Below are 21,907 nucleotides of genomic sequence, written 5' to 3'. Positions count from 1 at the left end.
GGCTAGCCCTTGAAAATGTGGTCACAGTTGGATGTCCTTTGTGGATTTCAGTCTAGTTAGACCTGGACAGTTCCCTGAGCACCTCTGTAAGCCTGAGGCCAGGGCTGGCCACTCCTCCGCCTCTGATCCAGAGGCAGCAAGGGGTCCTTGTGTGGGAGGGGAGCCCGCTGGCCCAGCCCTGCATCCCCTTTCCCGGCTGGACCGAGGGACGCCCAGCATCGTCCTTACACGGGGGGAGCAGGGCTCCCTGACCCTGGACAGCCTCTCCCCAGGAAGGGAGCTTCAGGCGATGCTGAAAGCCCGGTGGGATCTGGGGGTGTCAGTGGGGGTGCTGCCTGGCCCCGGCCTTCCTGGGCAGCTGAGGGGCATGCCATAGGGCAGGTGGAGACGGCCAGCACCAGAAATGTGGACCAGTCAACACATCAGACAATTCCCAGGAGGCTGCTTGATTTCTAAAAATAAAGTAGGTTTTGTTGTTTGTGTGTTTAAAAAAGCTTTGGTTATAAAGAGGCAATGACAACTTTCAAGCACTCAGTGTTTGCTTGTTTTATTCCTGGACAATGATAATACAGTGGAATCATGCTTTCCTTGGCAAGCTCAGTCACTTTCTCTAAATCAGAGCTTGCTGATTTAAAAAAAAAAAAACAGAAAAGGGGCTACTTTTAAAGTCGCCCCTTTAGTCATTGCTGTACCATTTACTATGTGAACAGACTAAAGGTGGCCGCAGCCTTCACACGGGGGAGACACACTAACCTTCCTCCCAAGTGGCCCTTCCCGCGGTGCCCAAGGACCCAGCCGTCAGGTGTGTGTGAGTTTCCACGTGACACCATGCGTGTGACACCAGGAAGCCACCCAGGGCCTTCTGCCCGGCACGGGATTCCAGCACACACGCCCGGGGGTGGTCGTCGCTCCGTCCTCCGATGGACCGAGGGGCACTTCCCGGCCAGGGCTGCAGTCCCGCCCTTGTTCACAGTAACTTTCAGCTCACGTTCTTTCTAACCGCACCAATGAAATCTTAAAGCAGGCAAAATGATCCTCATCCTTAATTATATAATCCGTTGTGAGAAGAGCTAGGCGAAAACCGGTTATAAGTCCATGATTAGTGTCATTTTCTACTGCTGAGAGGGGGACAGTGTGAATACGACAGTGTCCTTTCGGCAAGGAACCTTCATGCTAGAGGCAAAACGACATGAAATACGACAGTAATTCAAGTCCTCGGAGACTGGCACTTAAGCACACATGATAAATAAGATTCCAAGTCATCAACAGGATTTTCCCAACCTGAGTGTCCTTGTGTGTGAACACACCTCTTGGATTTACCCTCTGACTGGCTGTAGGGCCCTGTGAACGCTGCTGTGGTCACGTCCACGTGTGTCCAGCTTCCTCTCCCAAGAGCATGTCCTGCGAGGGGAGTGGGGTTTAAGATCAAAGGTTAGATATGCCTTGAAGACTTTTGACATGGATGGCCAAACTGTCCTGTGGAAGGAGCAGGCCGATCATGGTCCACCCAGCGGTATGGTTCTGTTTTGCTGGGTCAAGATGCTGTTGTCATCCTAAAATATCTTTGGCAATTACACAAAAACTGCAGGTTTTTAAATGTTCCTTAATTTTTAGTCTTTTTTTTTTTTTTTAAGATTACTGCTGATGTTGAGTTTTTTGTTTTTTTCAAATGAGTTTCTTCTCCGTCCTGGCTCTTCTTTGTCAGTTCTCACTCACTGTTGTTTGATTTACCTGCTCTTTATATATGGCCTTTGCCTGTACTACAGTTGCCAACCTTGTATTGCTGTTATTTGCCTTTTACGTGAAGGGATTTTTCTATGATCAGCGTTTCCCTCTCTGGTTCCTACCTCTCTCATTATGTTTGGGAAGACATTCCTGACCCTAAGACTGTATTTTTAAGTATATTATCCTAGGTTGATTCTAGGTTATAGAATATAGGTTGAATCTAGGTAGATTCTATCAACTAGGTTGATAGTTTTACAACGTTGTGTGGATTGAACAAGAGCAAACAAGAGACGGACAGGTCGTGAGTCGGAGCTGATGGCTCTGCAGTGCCCCGCCTGCCTCCGAGCTGTCGTTCACACGTCTCTGTCCCGGGGACCTCAGAGGGGACCTCAGCCTGCCCCGGAGGGTTTTCTCCCCTCGCTTCCCGTGGCGCAGGCCGCCCAGGCCTGGCCGTGCAGCCTGCGTGACGCCCGTGTGCTCTGTCTGCAGACCAGCCTGGCGCACAGACTCGTGTCGCGAGAGGGCTCGGTGGGCCCGCTGCCCCTCTACACGTCGCCGTCACTGCCCAACATCACGCTGGGGCTGCCCGCCACCGGCCCCTCCGCAGTAAGTGGGCGCCCCGGGGTCTGCGAGGCGGTGGTGCGGGCAACCCCCCTCCCCAGGCCCCTGACCCGGGCGCCCGGCTGCGTCTGTCTGTCCAGGCGGCGGCCGGCCAGCAGGAGGCCGAGAGACTGGCCCTCCCCGCCCTGCAGCAGCGCATCTCCCTCTTCCCCGGCACCCACCTCGCCCCCTACCTGGGCGCGGCGCCCCTGGAGCGGGACGCGGGGGCGGCCCCCGGCTCCCTCCTGCAGCACGTGGTCCTCCTGGAGCAGCCGCCCGCACAGACACCCCTCGTCACAGGTGAGCGGGCCGTGTCGGGCCATCATGGGCTCCCCAGGAGGGTGGGCGGGTGACCTGTCCCACGCCAGGTGGTGGCCGGAGAGACCAAGTCCACTCACAGAGCCAGGGGCGTGGAAGCCAGAGCGTCAGACACACCTTCTGGTTGATTTCCCCAGAGCAGGTTGCCAGCCCCTGATGTGTCTGCCCTTGGGTGCTCAGGGCTGGCCCGCGGGCAGCAGATTCGTCAGCAGTAACGTTTTTTTAAAACGTGCCCCGTCTAAGGGGTGGTTATGTTTAGAAAAAAAATTAGGGCTTTCCTGGTGGCTCAGATGGTAAAGACTCTGCCTGCAATGCAGGAGACCCAGGTTCAGTCCCTGGGTCGGGAAGATCCCCTGGAGGAGGGCGTGGCAACCCACTCTAGTGTTCTTGCCTGAAGAATCCCATGGACAGAGGAGCCTGGCTGGCTGCAATCCGCGGGGTCACAAAGAGTCAGACATGATTGAGCGACTCACACAGACACAGAGATTTGCTATAAAATTCGCACAGCAACAGCAGTTTGAAGGTGTCACTTTCCAAGTGACAGAGTGCTCAGGGTTTGCTGTGAAATGAGGGGGCCCCACTGCAGAGCTGACCTCCCAGGTCCCGGCACCATCCAGCTGGGTCTTCAGCTTCCTCCCCAGGTTTTAGCAGGGCCGACAGAGCCCCCAGTGTCAGTATCAGCAGGGGAGTCCCCCTCAGCTGCTGGTTGCTCTGGTGGTGACGTTTGGTTTTATCGTTCTCAGCATTCACCCTCGCTCTCTCCCTTACTTCCCGACTGGCCTGTCTGTCCTCCCCGGGGTCATGTGGGCCCTTCCCTGCCCCCCACTCCCTCCCTGTTCCCAGGCTCCCTGGGGTCAGCTTACACTCTTGTAGGCAGGCCAGGAAGCCCTCCCAGGTTCAGAGCTGTGGCCGTTCACATTGACACTGAAAGTTGTGGGTTTTTTCACTTTTTTTTTTCTCTTTACACTTTTTATTTTGTATTAGGGTATAGCCAATTAACAAACAATACTTCCGTGGTGGCTCAGACAGTAAAACGTCTGCCTGCAATGCGGGAGACTCAGATTTAACCCCTGGATCAGGGGGATTCCCCTGGAAAAGGGAATGGCAACCCACTCCAGCATTCTTGCCTAGAAAATCCCATGGACAGAGGAGCCTGGTGGGCTACAGTCCAGAGGGTTGCAGAGTCGTACTCGTCTGAGCAACTAACGCTTTCACTTTCATAGCCACTTTCATAGTGAAAATCTCACTTTCATTGTTAACAAACAACACAGTGACAGTTTCAGGTGAGCAGTGGAGAGACCCAGCCACTCATCCACACATATCCGTTCTCCCTCAAACCCGCCTCCCATCCAGACTGCCACACCACCCGGAGTGGAGTTCCGTGTGCTTCTCACCAGGTCTGTTAGCGCCCCATTTTAAACGCAGCAGTGTGTGTGTGTCCATCCCAAACTCCCCAACGACCCCTGCCCCCATCCCTCCCCCAGACAGGAACAGTTAAAAGCAGAGGCCAGGTGTGGCTTCTCCGTCCCACGTGTGACTCGCCACATCCTCGAGTAGCCACTGGCTGAGGCGTGGTAGAAACGGGGACCATTCCACCAGCACGGGGAGCGCAGTCAGACGGCTCCGGCCTGGCGCACGGCCCCCAACCCGCGCAGCACTCGGGGTGCAGGCTCGCTCAGCGCTGACGAGGCCCACGTCGCCTTCTGCACGCCCAGCCTCGGGGCCCTTCCTCCGCATCAGGCCCAGCTCGGGGGCCTCCCGGGCACTCAGTACGGGCAGTTTCCGTGTGCACCTCCGTCCCCCGGAGCGCAGACACCGATTACCTTGCACATCCCCTCCCGGCACCCCCTCAGCGTCTGATGACAGAAGGGTCACAGTAGATACCTCTGTGGTAGCTCCTGGTGCCAGGCAGTGTCTGAGCCGCGTCGGAAGGGTCGGGCTCGCGCTGCAGGCTGGCTTCTGTTAGGTTCTCTGAGGTTCCCAAGGGCTCAGCCCACGGACCTGCCTGCTCGCTGGTGGTCACTGTGGACAGACAGACGCTGTCAGTGCTAGGGCCACGTCGTTCCACAAAGGCTGACCGTGCTGGAGGAGCGGCCAGCCCGGATCCATCGGGGAGTGGGCGTGCGGATGTGGGTTCCACGTGGTGCCTGCTCAGAGTGGCTCCCACAGCCCGGGTCCTCGCCGCTGCAGGAGGCTCCTGACAGCCGGTGATTGTGTGCTCCAGTCTTCTCCTGAAAAGAGCCCAGTTCCCCAGACAGTCCCAGGTTGAGCTCTGAGCAGCTGGTCAGGGTGGGGTGTGCAGGTCCACACACCCCAGTTTTAAAGACTCTTCAGGTCGGGCAGCGGGTGTGTAAGGACTCAGGTCACAGGAGTCACCTGTCTCACGTGGGTTCCACGTGAGACTCCACGTGGGCTGAAAAGGATCCCCAGTGCCAAAGCCGGTGCTGCAAAACCAGGCCCAGAACACAGGGCGATTTCGCTTTTCAACTTCTCATTTTCTTTAACCCCCATACCTGTAGGGGCGTCCATGCGGCAGCTCTGTTTGCCGATTCGCTTACTGTTAGTGCAGGTGAAGGAAACTTCAACCCAGGTGTCCATGGAAGGGCTGGGTGCTCACCGGGAACTCCCATCCCCTTGTCCTCTTCACCTCCTGCTCCAGAGAGGACCTCCGAGGAGGCCGGCCTGCCCTGTCCCCGGGAGGAGCCGCTCGGCACTCGCCACCCTCGGGTCCCTTCACTGGGGCCGGGTGAGGGCAGCCGCAGGCCGCCTGGGCCCCGCTGTCCCAGCCTCCGCAGGCCAGCTGGTCACTGGGACAGAATTGGATCCTAGTCTACTGGGCCCTCGTGCTTGGAAGTTTCACAGCACATACAGAAAAACCAGTTTCCAGTTACCATCAAAGGCTCCTATGAATGGTCTGAAGGTTCATCTTCCGGTTCTGAACCAGAAACTTCTGAACTCAAGTGTGGCCTGTCCACACTGGACGAGGTGTAGGGTCTGTCTCCTGGAAGGTCAGATCTCCAGTTTTAAGGGACACCGAGCACGACACCTGTCCTCGAGTGTGGGGGCCCCGCAGATTTACCCCCCGCCGGAAGCACTACAGCCTGATCTGGGGTGAAGGGGGTGGAGGTGAGGGGAGGGAGCAGAACCAGACCGGGGTCCAGCCTGAACTGCTGGGGCTCCGTGTAGACACTGGCTCCCCCGGCGTCGGGGACTGGAAGTCAGGCCTCTCCATGGCTAGCCGCCCGCACCCTACAGGGACAGAGGCCTGTGTTCTCAGGGTGGTGGTGTCCTGGCGAAGGCGGGCTTCTGGGCCAGCATCGAGCCGCCAGAGCCCCAATCGCAGGGAGGGGGCCCTGGAGCAGCAGCAGCAGAAACCAAAGTCCCCACCTTGCCAGCTCATTTGGAGCCCTGGTTCCCTAACCTGGGTCACAGCAGATGCTGGATCTCTGGAATGAGTGTTTCCTCCGTTAAAACCGAGAGACGCTTCCCTGCGGATACCACGCAGGGCCGGCCCAGTGGCCCCAGCGCAGGGCTCTGCAGCCCCACCATCTGTGACATCCTCATTCTCGGGGGCCCAGGAAGCTTTAAAAACAAGTGATGTCTTCTGAGAGGGTGCCTTTCAGTAACTAAGTGGACTTTTAATCCCGTAAGTGCAGTGTCCGGTGGCTGACATCCTTCCTCCCTCCATGAAACAATTTGTGTGCATGCTAAGTCACTTAGGGCTTCTCTGGTCACTCAGCTGGTAAAGAATCCACCTGCAAGGCAGGAGACCCTGGTTCGATCCCTGGGTCAGGAAGATCTGCTGGAGAAGGGAAAGGCTACCCACTCCAGTATTCTGGCCTGGAGAATTCCATGGACTGTACAGACTGAGTGACTTTCACAGTCATGTTTGACTCTATGCCACCTCATGGACTGTAGCCCGCCAGGCTCCTCTGTCCATGGGATTTTCCAGGCAAGAATACTGGAGTGGGTTGCCATGCCCTCCTCCAGGAGATCTTCCCAACCCAGGGATTGAACCCACGTCTCTTATGTCTCCTGCACTGGCAGGAGGGATCTTTGCCACTAGTGCCACCTGGGAAGCTGGTGAAATGATTTAATCCCCCATAATACTCAGACCAAGTGAAATAAAGTGAAAGTGAAGTCTCTCAGTCATGTCCGACTCTTTGCGACCCCATGGTATGTAGCCTGCCAGGCTCCTCCATCCATGGGATTCTCCAGGCAAGAATACTGGAGTGGGTTGCCATTTCCTTCTCCAGGGGATCTTCCTGACCCGGGGATCGAACCCGGGTCTCCTGCATTGCAGGCAGACTCTTTACTGCCTGAGCTACCAGACCAACAACTGATGAATTCCGAAAGACCTTCTCTACGTGGATGCTGTGTCTTTGTTTAATTTTTCTATCGATAGAAAACCAAGGAAAGAATGGTTCTACCTTTCAACTTTTTCACTTCAGTTTACTAGCCAAGCAGATAGTGAGGTTTAAAATAATTTACCTTTCCAGAAAACTATTTGGGTTGGATAAAAAGTGATGGTGGTTTAGGGAAACTCTGATTGATTAACTTTTTGAAAAGGTAGTGAGGGACTATTTTGCTAGGGTTGAATTTTTTTTTCTGTTTGTATACAAAGTAGAATTTCTAATACAGAAATAACCCCCAGGAAGGAACCAGGAAAAGACTGACAGTCAGTACCCACTGGAGGGGGCTTGGGTTCGACTAAACACGGCAACACAGCCCCTCCCAGGAGTCAGCACTGCAGGCTGCTGAGAGCTGGCGGGGTCTGTCCACCTGTGGTTTGTCCTGGTCAGACGCTCTGATCTGGGGTCACTGGTAGCCTGAGTGATGTTTAGTTTCTCCAGCTCTGGTGCCAGGAAACAGATACTCAGGTGGCCTGGGAAGGGTCTGTTACACCCTTTTGCCTATGGTACCAGGGAAAATGGTAAACTGTCTAAACCCACAATTTGTAAAAGAAAAAGTATTGATGGTTGAAAGGAATATAGAAGGAGAACATTTCACCTCCTGGTTCACATGAGGAAGTTGCATTTTGAAGCAAGATTCAAACACAGATTCAAACCTACCCTCTTCCATCCACACAGATTCTTAAACACTCAGCCCAGACACGGTGCGGCCTTGCAGCCCTTCTCCCTGGCAGCAGGCGACAGCCTTTCCCAGAAATTTGCAGAGATTTTGACAACATGCATCAGATTTTTTTCAAGTGTTGATCCCTCTTTGTGTATAAAATCGAGGCCTTGAGTCCCTTAAAATGGTTTGGTCCTTAAGGGCCGGTGTCTTCCTCACACCCGGGTTTCTGAGGCTGTCAGGGAGGCGCCCACTCGCTGGTTCTCCAGAACATTCTGGAGCCACCAGACCCTGGCCCCTTCCTCAGCCAGGCCCCTCTGAGGGCGCCTGTGCCGGGGCCACCCTCGGAGCCCACTTACGGCCTGCACCTGGGTATGGGGGGTCCAGATGACTGGTCTCCGTCCCTAAGTCCAGGTTTCGGGTGGTCGGTGTGCCGGAGCGGGCCCGGCGGGCTTCAGGGAGGCGGCGGCGGCCGGCCTCCGTCAGTCACTCACCAGGCCTCCCCCCTCCCTTCTGCTCCTCCCCTCCCCGTGCTCTCTCCAGACCGCTACCTTGCAGGCCTGGGCGCGCTGCCCCTGCACGCGCAGCCCCTGGTGGGGGCGGAGCGCGTGGCGCCCTCGGTGCACAAGCTGCGGCAGCACCGCCCGCTGGGCCGCACGCAGTCGGCGCCGCTGCCCCAGAGCGCGCAGGCGCTGCAGCACCTGGTCATCCAGCAGCAGCACCAGCAGTTCCTGGAGAAGCACAAGCAGCACTTCCAGCAGCCTCAGCTGCACCTCAACAAGGTGAGACGCGGGGCGGGGCCGGGGGACGTGGGGGCGGGGCCGAGGACACGGGGGCGGGGCCGGGGAAACACGTGGGCGGCGAGCAGCTTTTTTTCCCATTGGGGTCATGAAGGAGGCAGAAGTGGGGTGGGCTGTATGCCTGAAGCATCTGTGTCCTTGGGTGGTATATTCTACTTGCCCCTCATGGGTCTCTGGGACTTCTTAAGGGGATTTATCCTCTTAAGCAAACTCCCAGCAGAGTGCCCAGCAGATGCACCGGGCCCCCAAAGCACAGGTTCCAGGCCCTTGGATGCTGGCACTCCTCCTGCCCACTGCAGCCACCTCGGCCAAAGGACTCCTGCCCAGAGGTCTTCGTCCCTCCGTCCAACATCTGGACGGTCACTCCCAGCCTGCTCTCAGCAGGAAGCGGCACTGAGGTCACTGTGGCCCTCCTTGCTGGTTATTGAAGCAAGAACAGCAGTTTCAGATGCTGGTTCCAAATGCTGACGTTTGAAGCAAGACCCGTTTCTGATAGAGAATGAGAGGAACCACTTTGGAAGGCTGTTCAGCGGTTCCTCCAAAGGTTAAACGCAGAGCGACCACATTGCCCGACAGCTTCTGTCCTGGGAGAATTGAAAGCCCTGAACGAACAGCCAGCTGACCCAGACCAGGCCCTACTGCCCGCCCAAGCGCTCGGACAGAGGCTCAGCACCCCCGCCCCAGAACCACTCTGCCTGGCTGGTTCCCCTACCAGACCGCACAGGGCGGGGAAAGGAGTGGGTGGGGCAGCTGAACGCAGCCCCTCCGGGCAGGAAAGGCACCTGTCAGGGTGGGCAAGATGGATGCCAAAGTGTCAAAGTCACTTCCTGTCACCTTGCTGATGCCAACTGTCTTCTTAATTGTGTTATGTTGTTATCTGAGTGATAGGGTAGGAGACTAGAAAGACAGGAACACCTGTTCACGTGTGGTATGTTCTCCAACAGAGAGACAGAAGCAGGCTGATCTCTCTGGATTTCACTCCGTGATTGATTTGCTGTCAGCAGCGACAGCTGATTGAAATGTTTATACACTGATCTCCCGGAGGGTGCAGGGAGCTGACAGTTGTATCTGGCACTGCCGGCACCGACATTTCTGCCCTCTGTCTTTCGGGCCCATGGCCTGAAGGCTCCTGAGCCAAGGCCCGCAGCCCCACCCCGCAGCCCTGGCTGGAGTGCACCAGGGTCTTAGCCATTCCTCGTGTGGGTTACTGCTCCTCAGCTCAATTATGAACGTGAACTCTGGGTCCCATTTGTTTGGGCATCTAATGGTGAGCATGTCCAGTAACCTTAAACGCTGGCCTGCTTACCAGTTTGGTCTGGGCCCTGAACTCCAGTCTGGCTTTTAGAAGCTTGTTGTTCCAAACATGGAGTTACCTCCATTCTCGTTTAGTTGGCTAGAGGGTGCTCCTGAGGTCCAGAAGGCCCTGGGGAGACAGGACGGATCTGTGTGTGCCCTTTGCTGCTGGGTCACTGCGGTCATTCCCAAGGTCACATGTGCCCACTCAGAGCTGACCTCCTGGTAGGGCCTGGGGCAGCCCTGGCTCCTCCAGGATCAGACACTGCTTCTCCAGGCCCCCTGCAGGGGCCCTGCCCACCCCCTCAGTGTCCCCTGGGTGAGGCTCTCCCCTGCTCCTTGTGTCTGCATGACCTCCCAGGCTCTCAGCCACCCCAGTTCTACAAGCCTGGCCTGGAGCATCCATGCTTCCCACCTCCATTTCCCATCTGCCTGCTTCTTCCTAACCATCACCTTCAGCCCTGGCCCATTGCCCAACCCCTCGCTCAGATCCCCCTTCCCAGGACAGCCCCTCACAGGTTGCCCAGAGTCTGGGTCTCAGCCTCTCTGCCACAGACCCAGTCCCCTGCCCCGCCCGCCCCGGCCTCCCCCTCTGCAGCTGTCCTCAGGCCTCTGGCCTGGAACCCCCGGGGCCTCCCAGTGCACCTGGACCAGCCCCTCTGCTGACCTTCTGTCCCCTCCTGGCTGAGCCCCCAAAAGGTCATTTCTCTGCAGGCAGTCCCCTGACCCCACCCTTTCTCAGCCTGACTCTTTGGGATCTTCCCACAGCAGAGAGGAACTTGCCTCCCGCTCTGAGAAGGCACCTGCCTCCCAGACCGTCATCTGGAGGCTTAAGTCTGTGGTTTTGGGGGCTCCCGTCCCCGCGTCCTCCCCCACTGTCCACGCCCTGTCGCCATGTCCTCCCCTGATGTCCACGTCCTCTTCCCTGACCCCCACCCAGTGTCCACAGCCTCATCTCTCACAGCCTCACCCTGGAGCACATCACAGGGGCCTTGGCCGCTCCCACCCTCCCCCGTCCTTGTTCCCTCCCCATCACTTTGCTGTGATGTCTACTCACCAGTCTGTCCCCCAGCCACCTTCCCAGGCCCTGCGCTCCCCAAACCTCCCATCAACCCCAGCCTGTTACCTGTTGGACTCTGCACCAGACACTGAGGGATGACAGCAATGTGAGCACTTTGACCCCGCGGACCCTAAAGCTGAGGCTCCCGATGCCACCTGCTGAGGTTTCCAGGCCCCTGTGGACCTGGGGGGCCTGGGAGGGGCCCAGCGCCCTCTGCTGGTGGAGATGGGTCCTCCTGCCGCCAGCCCTGTCGGGGGGTTGTGGTCTCACCCCCAGTGGACTCTGTCCAGGCACAAAGCTCATAGTGGGGCCTCACCGGCTCCAGGTATGTGGGAAGCAGATGAGATAGACAGATCCCCAAATCTTCAAAGACAGATTTTCAGAACACTTTTTTGGATGAACTGCTGTGAGAAGTCTGTCAAATCAGCAGCTGAGAGGTTGGAGGATTGTTTACTCGAAATGGTTCAGAGCCTGTCCGCCCCCTGCCCACCCCGCGGCTTTGTCTGCTGAACACAGACCTGTTCCCGGAGCTGTGGCCTCCGTGTTCCGGCTGGATTGGCACTTCTGAGGAGACGCTGCCTGGGGGCGGATGTAGAGAGGGGCCGGGGCCTGCCTTCACAGCGTGCTTCCTTTGCAGAGCTTCGCACAGCAGCTTAGGCGATGGTCACTAGAGCAAGTCCCTGGCCCAAAGGAAACTGTTCGCTCAGCAAAGCCAGCCAGCTGCTCCGGAGGGTCAGTGGCTCAGTCCTCCTCTGGGGCGTGGCCCTGGGGCCCACGGTGCAGCTGAGCCCAGCTGGTTACCGTGAATGCAGCCCCGGCGCCAGCACAAGTGTCCCCAGTCCTCCCGTCGTGGGCCAGGCTGCACGCATCCAGTGTGGGTCAGGGCGCAGGTGGTTCTGTAAGGACTTTTTAAGGCTCAAGGGCTCAGGACTAAAAACTTGAGGCTTCCTGGAAGCCCTTGGTTTCCTTCTAGAAACAGAGTCAGGACGTGGGGAAGGGTCCGTCCTCCCTGGCAGGGCAGGGCTTTTGCACGTGGAAGTTCAGCGGGGTGGTGGGGGGGGGGTACGTGGTGTGCCAGCCGCAGGCTTTGGGCCAGCGGCGCAGGTGAGCGGACTCAGAGGCCACCTGTCCCCGTGGAGGAGAGGGTCCACGTGGTGCCTGGGTGTGAGCTGGTGGGGTGGCGGGTGGGGGAGGCTGTGACTGAGAAGGAAGGAGGGTGCACCCCCCCACCCCCACTTCACACGCAGGTGTGGATGTGGGTCGACACCTTGCAATTGTGGTGAGTGACTTGCATTGTGGTTCACTGTGCCTGGCAAACAGGCACTTGATAGCAGGTCCCAAGCGCTAGGTTTTTTCTCAGCACCACGGACAGTGCCCGGCTCTGTGTGTGTGTGTGTGTGTGTGTGTGTGTGTGTCTGTGTCTGTGTCTGTGTGTGTCTGTGTGTCTGTGTGTCTGTGTCCTGTCCTGCCTCAGCCCAGGGTGACAGCGTCCTCAGACAGTCAGCCCCGTTGATCCTGAGACGTGGGCTCTGTGTGTGTCTGAGTCTGTGTGTGTCTCTGTGTGTCTGTGTCCTGTCCTGCTCAGCCCAGGGTGACAGCGTCCTCAGACGGTCAGCCCCGTTGATCCCGAGACGTGGGCTCTGTGACCACCCCCTTCCTGTCCCAGCACCTCCTTCACCCCCGTCCCGCCGCACTCCACCTGGTACCCCTGTGTTGCAGATGATCCCCAAACCCAGCGAGCCGGCCCGGCAGCCCGAGAGCCACCCCGAGGAGACGGAGGAGGAGCTGCGGGAGCACCAGGCACTCCTGGAGGAGCCCTTCCTGGACCGGCTCCCGGGGCAGAAGGAGGCCCACTCGCTGGCTGGGGTGCAGGTGAAGCAGGAGCCCATCGAGAGTGACGACGAGGAGGCGGAGCCCCCACGGGAGGTGGAGCCCGGCCAGCGGCCGCCCACGGAGCAAGAGCTGCTCTTCAGACAGGTGCCCGCAGAGTGGGGGGACGGGGAGCAGGGGGTGAGCAGGGCCTGTAGAGCAAGTCCAAGGGCGTTGTCCTCCACACCTGCTGGTCCAGGCCCCCAGCTTTCCCTGCTGATACAGGAGGCAGATGTGATGTGAGCTCTGCTTTGCAGGCATCACCCCAGAGACACTGGCCCTCTGTCCACTGCGTGTATTTGTTTACCTGCTTCTCAGCTAAACAGGCCCCAGACTCCCTAGGGATGGTTCCCCTTCAGGCCCAAAGGCTGCAGATTAACCCAAATCTGAGTGCTAGCATAGAAGGGTACAAAGGAGGCTGACTTGATCATTGATCAAGAAGGTTCGCATCGTCTGGCCAGAAGCCAGGACCTTTGGGGTCAAGAAGACACTAGTGACCGTGTTAGAGGCCTGAGTGCCCCCAGGGAGTGGTCTTGTCCCTGAGAAGCTGGGCCAGGGCGTCCGAGGGGTGGAGTCTAACACCTAACGGTGTGCTTCATCGTGGAGCTCAGCACCTGGGGTGTGGAGCCCTGGCTCACCCAACCCTCCCCGTGGGCCCGGTGCTGGCCACCCAGGCAGACTCCTCCTCCCCTGACAGCTCAGGGGTGCCTCCCCCACCACCCCTGGGGCCAGGGTGGGAAGTGACACCCGGGCTCAGCGCCTTGGTTTTCCGGGATCCCCTCTCAGGTAGCCGGCCAGCCTTCTCCCCGGCTCCGCATTTAAAGGCAGGGCCACAGGTGGCTGGTGGTCACTTTTGCTAGTCCTTATTTGGAGGGCTTCCTGTCTCACATCTCAGCCACAGTGTTAGCGCTAAACCCCTGCTCTTCAAGTGGCCCTGGAGCCAGTGCTAATGACAGCAAGGAGGTCAGGGCAGGGGAAGCCACTGTCCCCGCTGCAGTGTAGACTCACTCCTGCAGTGTGAGTGCACCGGGCAGGCCGTCCGAACGATGGGGACCGCGGCGGGCCTCATTCCCGCGCTGGGGGCTTAGGTCAGGGCCTCGCTCGTTCACAAAGGAGGCGGCCTCCTCTTATGACTGGAGTTCAGCGTGCTGTAACTGTGCTGGCTTGAAACTGGGAGGCAGTTTTTTAGGGCTGGTGGTGTCTCGCCAATGATAAGGTGGTCAGCATTCTCTCAGGGGATTTATCCGTGTGCTCCGAGCCCGAGACAGTGATCAGAGGCGCTGGGAATCTGGTTCTCGGGAGAACCGCAAGCAGAGCTCGTCTCGGGGGAACGCGGTGGCACACGCAGCAGTCTGCAGAGTCACCTTGAGACAGGCACCTGCTCCAAAGGCGGCAGGTGTGAGGTCTGCAGAGGCCGCGGGAGGAAGCGCCTGCGGAGGGAGGCCCAAGGCGGGGGTGGTGCCTGCCCCTGCAGGGCGGGCTCCAAAGTAGGGTGTCCTGCCCTTCCCCCCTCGGCCGGAGGGGGGAGACCCCCCTGCAGGGAGGAGACCCCCTCGGGTCCCTACAGAAGCAGCCGTGCTCCCAGCAGGGCCAGGCAGGCCCCCCACCCATCCCACCACCTCTCCCCGGGCTCCACCCACCTCCCTGGGCAAAACCGGATCCGCCCCAAGTCCCTGCCTTCGCACCCCCGAGTGCCCCACCACCACCCTCTCTGCCTGGGTATTGCCGCCCCGCCCCCCAGGTGTCACCTCCTCAGGGAGCCCTCCATGGCCCCCCGTCAGCTCTGAGCAGGCTTTTCCACTGACGGTCTGTCTCCCCACGGGGATGTCCAGATTCATCCTTCGGCAGGGTCCAAGGCCGCTGCCTCACTGGCTGCCCTCCCGGCCCGGAGGGCAAGCTTCTCCCCAGCAGCCTGGCATAAGGCTCTGCACTGGGAGCCCAGGGGCGGTGGGGTGGAGGGTCTGGGAGGGAGGGGACCCGTAGCCCTGCAGCCGGGGACGGGAGACGCCGGGAAGCAACAAAGCGGCCCCTTTCCTCCGCCCCCAGCAAGCCCTCCTCCTGGAGCAGCAGCGGATCCACCAGCTGAGGAACTACCAGGCGTCCATGGAGGCCGCCGGCATCCCTGTGTCCTTCGGCGGGCACCGGCCCCTGTCCCGGGCGCAGTCCTCCCCCGCGTCCGCCACCTTCCCCATGTCCGTCCAGGAGCCCCCAGCCAAGCCGAGGTTCACCACAGGTACTGTGGAGCGGGGTGTGGGGGGCCGGGGGAGGGCGAGGGCCCCCGCTCGGGGGAGCCGCGGCTGCAGACGCAGGCCTGCTGGGCCGGAGGGCGAGGCTCAGCCTGGGCGAGGCTCCCGGGTCATGCCCATCCCTGGGCCCGCCCCCACCAGGCAGCTTCCCACCCAGGGTCGGTGGGGTAGTGACCTTGCCCTCCTTCGTCTGCCCTGTCCTTGGGCCGAGCCTCTGCCTGGGGCCCTGCCTGTGAGGCCCAGGCGACCCCTGGAGCGTGCAGGTCGAGTGGGCGCAGGGTGTGGCCGGACCCGGATGCTCGCTCTCTGCTCCTGGACGGCCCACAGCACTGCTCCTGCCTGCGGTCTCGCCTCACGCCCCACCCACAGCCTCCCAACCCTGCAGAAGTCTGTGGGCGGGACTCTCTCCTCCTGAAAGCATTCCCGGGAGTCAGGGCAGAGGTCTGCAGCCGGGCACAGCATCCTCCGGGGTCGAGGCGCTGGACTGGCTGGCTGGGCCCAGGGGCCCCTGCCACTGGCCCCCACCCCGCCTGGGACGGAGGGCCCCCAGGACAGCACCTCACCCTGTCCTCTGCTAACACGTCAGGTGTTTCTTCCCAAGGACACACTCAGGACAGGTTATCTAAACGCAGTTCCATTTCATCCCACGCCATCAGTTCTCACGGAACACACTGTTTCTCTGCACACTGTAACATGCAAATGTGGCTACGTTCTCCTTGTCAGATTTTGGAAGGATACTGATCGTATTCGGAGAAGAGTTTTGTAGTCAGTTTCCAGAAGTTAAATTCCTGCTTTTCAGAAAGAAAACCAGATAACTCTAAGGTGTCACAAGGAGAGTCAGCAGGTGATTCTTTAAGAGCCAGTCCTTGGTGACAGCTGAGCTGGGCCCGTGCTTAGAAGGCACAGCTCAGACGACCCCAGGACCCCAGTGGAGAGGCTCCCACATCGCGTGTGCCCCTGGGTGCTCAGGGGTCCCCATGAGGGAGCCCGCGGGCAAACATGATGTCACCACGAGTGCCCTGGCCAGCGAGCCCCGCTCTGTTGCTGTTTCCTAGTTTGTCTTCATTATTCCTTTTTTAAAAACTTATGAAACAGTGCGTATTCCTTGTAAGAAAGCACACAGGATGGAAACCCTGAGAAGGTAGCAGGTGGCCCTGACCCCACCCCTGGGGGAGCCGTTGTCAGTGTCAGGTCCCGTGTCCAGGGTTGTGTCTGCGCGTAGCCAGACAGGTAGACACGAACATGGTGTATTTCACGAATACAGGACCCTGCGGGGCCCGCACTGCTGTGGGCCACTGTGGGCCTCTTCCCGCGGCCACACGCATCTCCCCGGTGTCCTGGCCGCTCCCCGCTCGCTCTCTGCCGTTCCCCATCTGCGAAAAGGGCACAGGTGGCTTCATCTTGAAGTTCCCGCCTCGCACCCCGTGAGCACATGACTGTGTCACCGTGATGCCGCCGGTGGGGCCCTGTCCTGGTGCTGACGGGCCTCCGGGCTGTCCACACACGCGCACCTGCAGTCCATGCGGACGGGTGTGTGCCTCTGTGTTGCCCTCAGTCTGCTCCTGGCCTGCTGCTCTATTATTGGAAGGCCAAGCCCCACCCTCCCCCGCCCCACCGTCTAGGCTGATTTCACATGCAGTTGTGTTCGTGTGTGTGTATGCACGCGCGTACACACGCACATGCACTCCTGTCCAGCGTCTCTGCAAGGTTCCGCAGGCAGAAACTGAGCCTTCTGAGCCCCGAGTACCTGGTACGGATGGATCTCAGTCCACAGGGGCAAACAATTCCATAGACAGGGTCCCTGGCAGACTTGAGTTTGGGACCAAAATCTCCCTGGTGTCTGGGTTGGCCCGGTCCCTGTGATGTGAGAGCCCTGAGCCCTGGGGACAGGGCTGCCTTTTCATTTCTTCCTCCCTCACCGGCTCCCCTGGGTGTCGAGGACTCTGAGTGTTGGGCGAGTGCCCTGAACAGGGGCTCAGCTCCCCTGGCAGGGGGACCAACTGCCGGGGACCCCGAGGGCTCCTCTGACCGCGGCCACCGCTGCCTCCCCCGCTGCAGGCCTCGTGTACGACACGCTGATGCTGAAGCACCAGTGCACCTGTGGGAACACCAACAGCCACCCGGAGCACGCCGGGCGTATCCAGAGCATCTGGTCGCGGCTGCAGGAGACCGGCCTGCGAGGCAAATGCGAGGTGAGGCCAGCCCTGCGGGCGTCGCAAGCCAGGGTATGAGTGTGATGACCTGGGGGACGCGGGGCCCCTGCAGAGAGCCAGAGCATGTGTGAGACGACATGGGGGGCGCGGGGCCCCTGCGGAGAGCCAGAGCATGTGTGTGACGACGTGGGGGGCGTGGGGCCCTTGCACAGGCAGACACGCAGGCCTGCCCTCTGGAGGACCCTGAGGGGCCCTTCCCCGGCCCCCTCTCGCACACTCCCCTTCCTGGCCATCCTCTGGGAAGCCTGCCCCTCGCCAGGCTCCCTCATCCCCCAGGACGCATGGCCAGGCCATCCCAGGGCCTCTGCCACCAGGATGGGATCTGGTGGCCCTGCTCTGGGGGAGGACCGTCGTTTCTGTTGGCTCCTCATCGAAGGTTCTCTTCCTTGAGTTTTTGAGAAAGCTCCTCTCAGGGTGAGGGTAGAGCCTCAGGCCTGCAGGGCGGGGGCGGTGCACAGACTGGTCTGTCTGCCTGGAGTTCAGTCCCCACCTCTGCACCCCTGAGCATCGGGTCCTGGAGGACAGGTCTGCTGAAGGATCCTGGGAGGTCCCTCCACCCTTCTGATGCAGGAGTGTGGCACCGTAAGGGACTTGGGGCCTGGGGCTGGGGAGTCAGGGTAGAAGGGCGTCTGTGCCCAAGCAGGGGGACTCCAGGCTGTGGGCGCCATAGCACTGTCATCTGTGGAGCAGGCAGGTGACACCACCTCCCGGGAGCCCTTCAGGATGACGGGGCCCGGCCTCCCATGTGCCCACCCGGTGGGGACCTGCTGTGTCCCCCACACTGTGAACCAGGGATAGGGTTCTGGCAGGGGTGTGCTGCCCTGCAGGGTGACCCCAGAAAGCCCGAGCCTATGGCTGAGCAGAACCGTTCTGTCCATCCTTCCGAGCCCAGTGCCGCCTGGAGGGTGCGGTCAGAGCCCTGCTCCCTTTCCGCCCCTCCCTCAGGACAGGGTGTTTAGGAGCTGAGGTCAGTCCGTCTCCGGTGACCCCACGTCTTTGCCAGCTTATGGCGACCCACGATCTCTTCAGGAGAAAGCTCGAGGTCTGGGCCCACGATGCGGCCCTGGAGTCCCTCTGGAGGGACCGCAGGGCTGAGGCGGCCGCACCTGCTTCCGGACGCAGTGAGGCCGCACCACTGGGGGGCAGCATCGGCCCGGCGGACTCGCCTCCTCCAGCCCGGACCGGCCTTCCTCCCCGCCGCTGAGCTGCCTCTGGGGCCCTAGGCTGCTTCTACATCGCTCACAGGATGGTCTCCTCAGGCCGGTAGCCGCCAGGGTGGTGTCAAGGCAGGAGCTAGGAGATGGGGGCGAGGACAGCAGTGCTGAGGGTGGCCACTGACAGCACAGGGGTCCCCACACCCAGGAGGGGGCCTGCAGGACAGGCTGGGCAGGGTGAAGAGACACACGCTGAGGGGATGGACCCGAGGTGAGAGACACAGGCTGAGGGGATGGACCCGGGGTCAGAGACACACACTGAGGAGACAGACCCGGGGTGAGAGACACAGGCTGAGGGGACGGACCCAGGGTGAGAGACACAGGCTGAGGGGACGGACCATTGGTGAAGAGACACCGGCTGGGGGGACGGACCCGGGGTGAGAGACACACGCTGAGGGGACGGACCAGGGGTGAGGAGACACAGGCTGAGGGGACGGACCCGGGGTGAGAGACACAAGCTGAGGGGACGGACCCGGGGTGAGGAGACACAGGCTGAGGGGACGGACCCGGGGTGAGAGACACAGGCTGAGGGGATGGACCAGGGGTGAGGAGACACAGGCTGAGGGGGGACCCGGGGTGAAGAGACATAGGCTGAGGGGACGGACCCTGGGTGAAGAGACACAGGCTGAGGGGACGGACCCGGGGTGAGAGACACAGGCTGAGGGGACGGACCCGGGGTGAGAGACACAGGTTGAGGGGACGGACCCGGGGTGAGAGAGACAGGCTGAGGGGACGGACCCGGGGTGAGGAGACACACGCTGAGGGGACGGACCCGGGGTGAGAGACATAGGCTGAGGGGACGGACCCTGGGTGAAGAAACACAGGCTGAGGGGATGGACCCGGGGTGAGAGACACAGGCCGATGGGGACGGACCCGGGGTGAAGAGACACAGGCTGAGGGGAGGGACCCAGGGTGAGAGACACACGCTGAGGGGACGGACCTAGGGTGAGAGACACACGCTGAGGGGATGGACCCGGAGGTGAGAGACACAGGCTGAGGGGATGGACCCGGGGTCAGAGACACACACTGAGGAGACAGACCCGGGGTGAGAGACACAGGCTGAGGGGACGGACACGGGGTGAGAGAGACAGGCTGAGGGGACGGACCCAGGGTGAGAGACACAGGCTGAGGGGACGGACCATTGGTGAAGAGACACAGGCTGAGGGGACGGATCCGGGGTGAGACACACACGCTGAGGGGACGGACCCGGGGTGAAGAGACACAGGCTGAGGGGATGGACCCGGGGTCAGAGACACACACTGAGGAGACAGACCCGGGGTGAGAGACACAGGCTGAGGGGACGGACCAGGGGTGAAGAGACACAGGCTGAGGGGACAGATCCGGGATGAGAGACACACACTGAGGGGACGGACCCAGGGTGAAGAGACACAGGCTGAGGGGATGGACCCGGGCTGAAGAGACACAGGCTGAGGGGGGACCTGGGGTGAGAGACACAGGCTGAGGGGGGACCCGGGGTGAGAGACACAGGCTGAGGGGACAGACCCGGGGTGAAGAGGTGCCTCCACGCAGCATAATTATCGGAGGCAAGGCCCGCCCTCAGCTCACTTGGGAGCGCTCACCGTGCAGGGCACCTCCAGATCAAGAGGACACGGGTGTGGGACTGGTCCCGAGGGAGGGGAGGTTAGTGGACCGGCTGTGCCGTGACTTCCTGAGGCCCCCAAGCCTCCCAGCCAGCAGCCCCATTCCTTGGGTGCGCTCCCCTCTTTGAGCCACTGCAGTGAGGAAGGTCATGGGGTGGGTGGTAAACTTCCCTGCCACCTTGTACCCCTCCACCTTGGAAGTCAGGCTGGGAAAGGCTTGGCCGTAGCCAGCGGCCTCAGGCTCCCGGTGCTTGGCCCCTGCTCAGCAGGCAGGTGTCTCCGGGATCCTGTCATACTGTTAGAAGGGGTTCCAGGGCCCCTCAGGGGGTTCCCAGGGGAGCGCAGCTCCTGGTTCACCTCTGCACGGGGTGCGTCTGGCCCAGAGAGCCAAAGGCCTCCCCCTGCACCCCGGAGTCCAGTCGGCTCCGCCTGCATTATTCTAACTCTCAGAAAGTGTAAGGTGTTGACCGGAATCTTGCTTCACAAATCAGCCTCCTTCTAAAAGGTTAAGTAAACGTAGCTCAAGTCAAGGACAGTGATGCTCAGGGTAATTTCTGGGGAATGTCTGAAAATAGCCAAAGGTCTGAGGAATTTCCAAAGTGAAGAAGCATGCAGACGGACACAGCCTGGGGTGTCAGGCTGGTTATGGGCCGCCTTCCCCTCCAGGAAAGCTCTCGATACCCAGGGAGCTGGGGTCTGGCCTTGTGAGAGCTGAGCGCAGCCCCACGCGCCAGGCAGCTCCCGTCTATTTCAAGACCAGACCGCCACAGCTGGAAAGCAAAATAACAATTTGATGCCAAATCATTGATGTGACAGTGAAGGCTAAAGCGTTGAAGGCTGGGATTATCTTTTTTTTTTTTCCTAAAGCGTCTTTCTAAGTTCTAATTAAAGTATAAGTCCTCTAAAATATTTCCCAGATATTTTTCAAATATCGTGTGGGGTGATGTTTGCTTTTGATTTCACAACAACCAAGTCACACTGTGCTCGTGCGCATGTGAAACCCCGCTCCTTCTTGGGTGCTGTTTTGCTGCTGCGGCTGACCACAGCGGCCTCCCGTCCCCTTCTGTCCCACAGTGCATCCGTGGACGCAAGGCCACACTGGAGGAGCTGCAGACAGTGCACTCGGAGACGCACGCCCTGCTCTACGGCACGAACCCTCTCAACAGGCAGAAACTGGACAGTAAGAAACTTCTAGGTATTTCAAGGCCTTCTTTACCTTTACCGCGAGGCTGCTCCCGGCCCTGCCCACGCCTGAGGCCCCGCCGTCCCTCCCGGTGCCCTGGCTGGTGGCAGAGTGTCGCCCGCCGGGCTGTGAGTGGGCAGCGGGGGCAGAGGTGGCCCTTCTCCATCGTGCTTTCAGGTGAGGGTCCGAGGAGGAACCTGCCCTTGGCATTCATGTGGGCGCTTGGCTTCTTGCTTTGCATCGGGTGTGTTGGGGAGCAAGCGGGCTGAGCACCGCTGGTTTTGCAGAATCTCTACTAGCTGAGTTGTGACGGGTGAGGCTGGTTGGGGCTCGCAGCCACCACCTGGCCACCCCTTTCTGGGCCTGGAGTCCACCTGGGGACACTTGTCCAGGCTTCCAGGGGGACGGCGGCGGCCTGAGCCTTTCCTGGGGGCCAGGCTTTGTCTGGAGCAGGCAGCCCCCCAGATGAAGTGGCGGGATCTGGGCCTGATGGAAAGAACTTCTTCCCCCTTGGGAAGTGGTCAGGGTCCCCATAAAGCAGGTGGAGCTGACAGACAGGTGGAGTCCCCAGGCTCGCAGGGGCAGAGCCCCCCCATCAGAACACTTCCTGGACAATTTCTGCCCACCACCACTACTTCCCAATCACCTTGAGCCAGGACAGTCACCAACCCTGGGTTTCCCTGCCTGTCCCGGCCCCCTGGGGCGAGACACC

The 21,907-nt window shown here is 60.1% G+C and overlaps 1 protein-coding gene across 1 annotated transcript in view; it reads left to right on the top strand.

Moving 5' to 3' along the window:
* Positions 1-21,907, top strand: part of HDAC4 (histone deacetylase 4) — a 179,001-nt gene that overhangs the window by 106,554 nt on the left and 50,540 nt on the right. Inside the window, exons 9-15 of the mRNA XM_043462161.1 lie at positions 2,215-2,331; positions 2,427-2,625; positions 8,260-8,498; positions 12,589-12,846; positions 14,785-14,971; positions 17,043-17,176; positions 21,087-21,207. Of these exons, the coding sequence (XP_043318096.1) occupies positions 2,215-2,331; positions 2,427-2,625; positions 8,260-8,498; positions 12,589-12,846; positions 14,785-14,971; positions 17,043-17,176; positions 21,087-21,207 (1,255 nt within the window). The remainder of the gene's footprint in view (positions 1-2,214; positions 2,332-2,426; positions 2,626-8,259; positions 8,499-12,588; positions 12,847-14,784; positions 14,972-17,042; positions 17,177-21,086; positions 21,208-21,907) is intronic.

This window comes from Cervus canadensis, chromosome 2, assembly GCF_019320065.1.
Source record: "Cervus canadensis isolate Bull #8, Minnesota chromosome 2, ASM1932006v1, whole genome shotgun sequence".
Classification (NCBI taxonomy): Eukaryota; Metazoa; Chordata; class Mammalia; order Artiodactyla; family Cervidae; genus Cervus; species Cervus canadensis.
The sequence above is the reverse complement of the archived record's forward strand: the minus strand, read 5'-3'. Positions and strand labels throughout refer to the sequence as shown.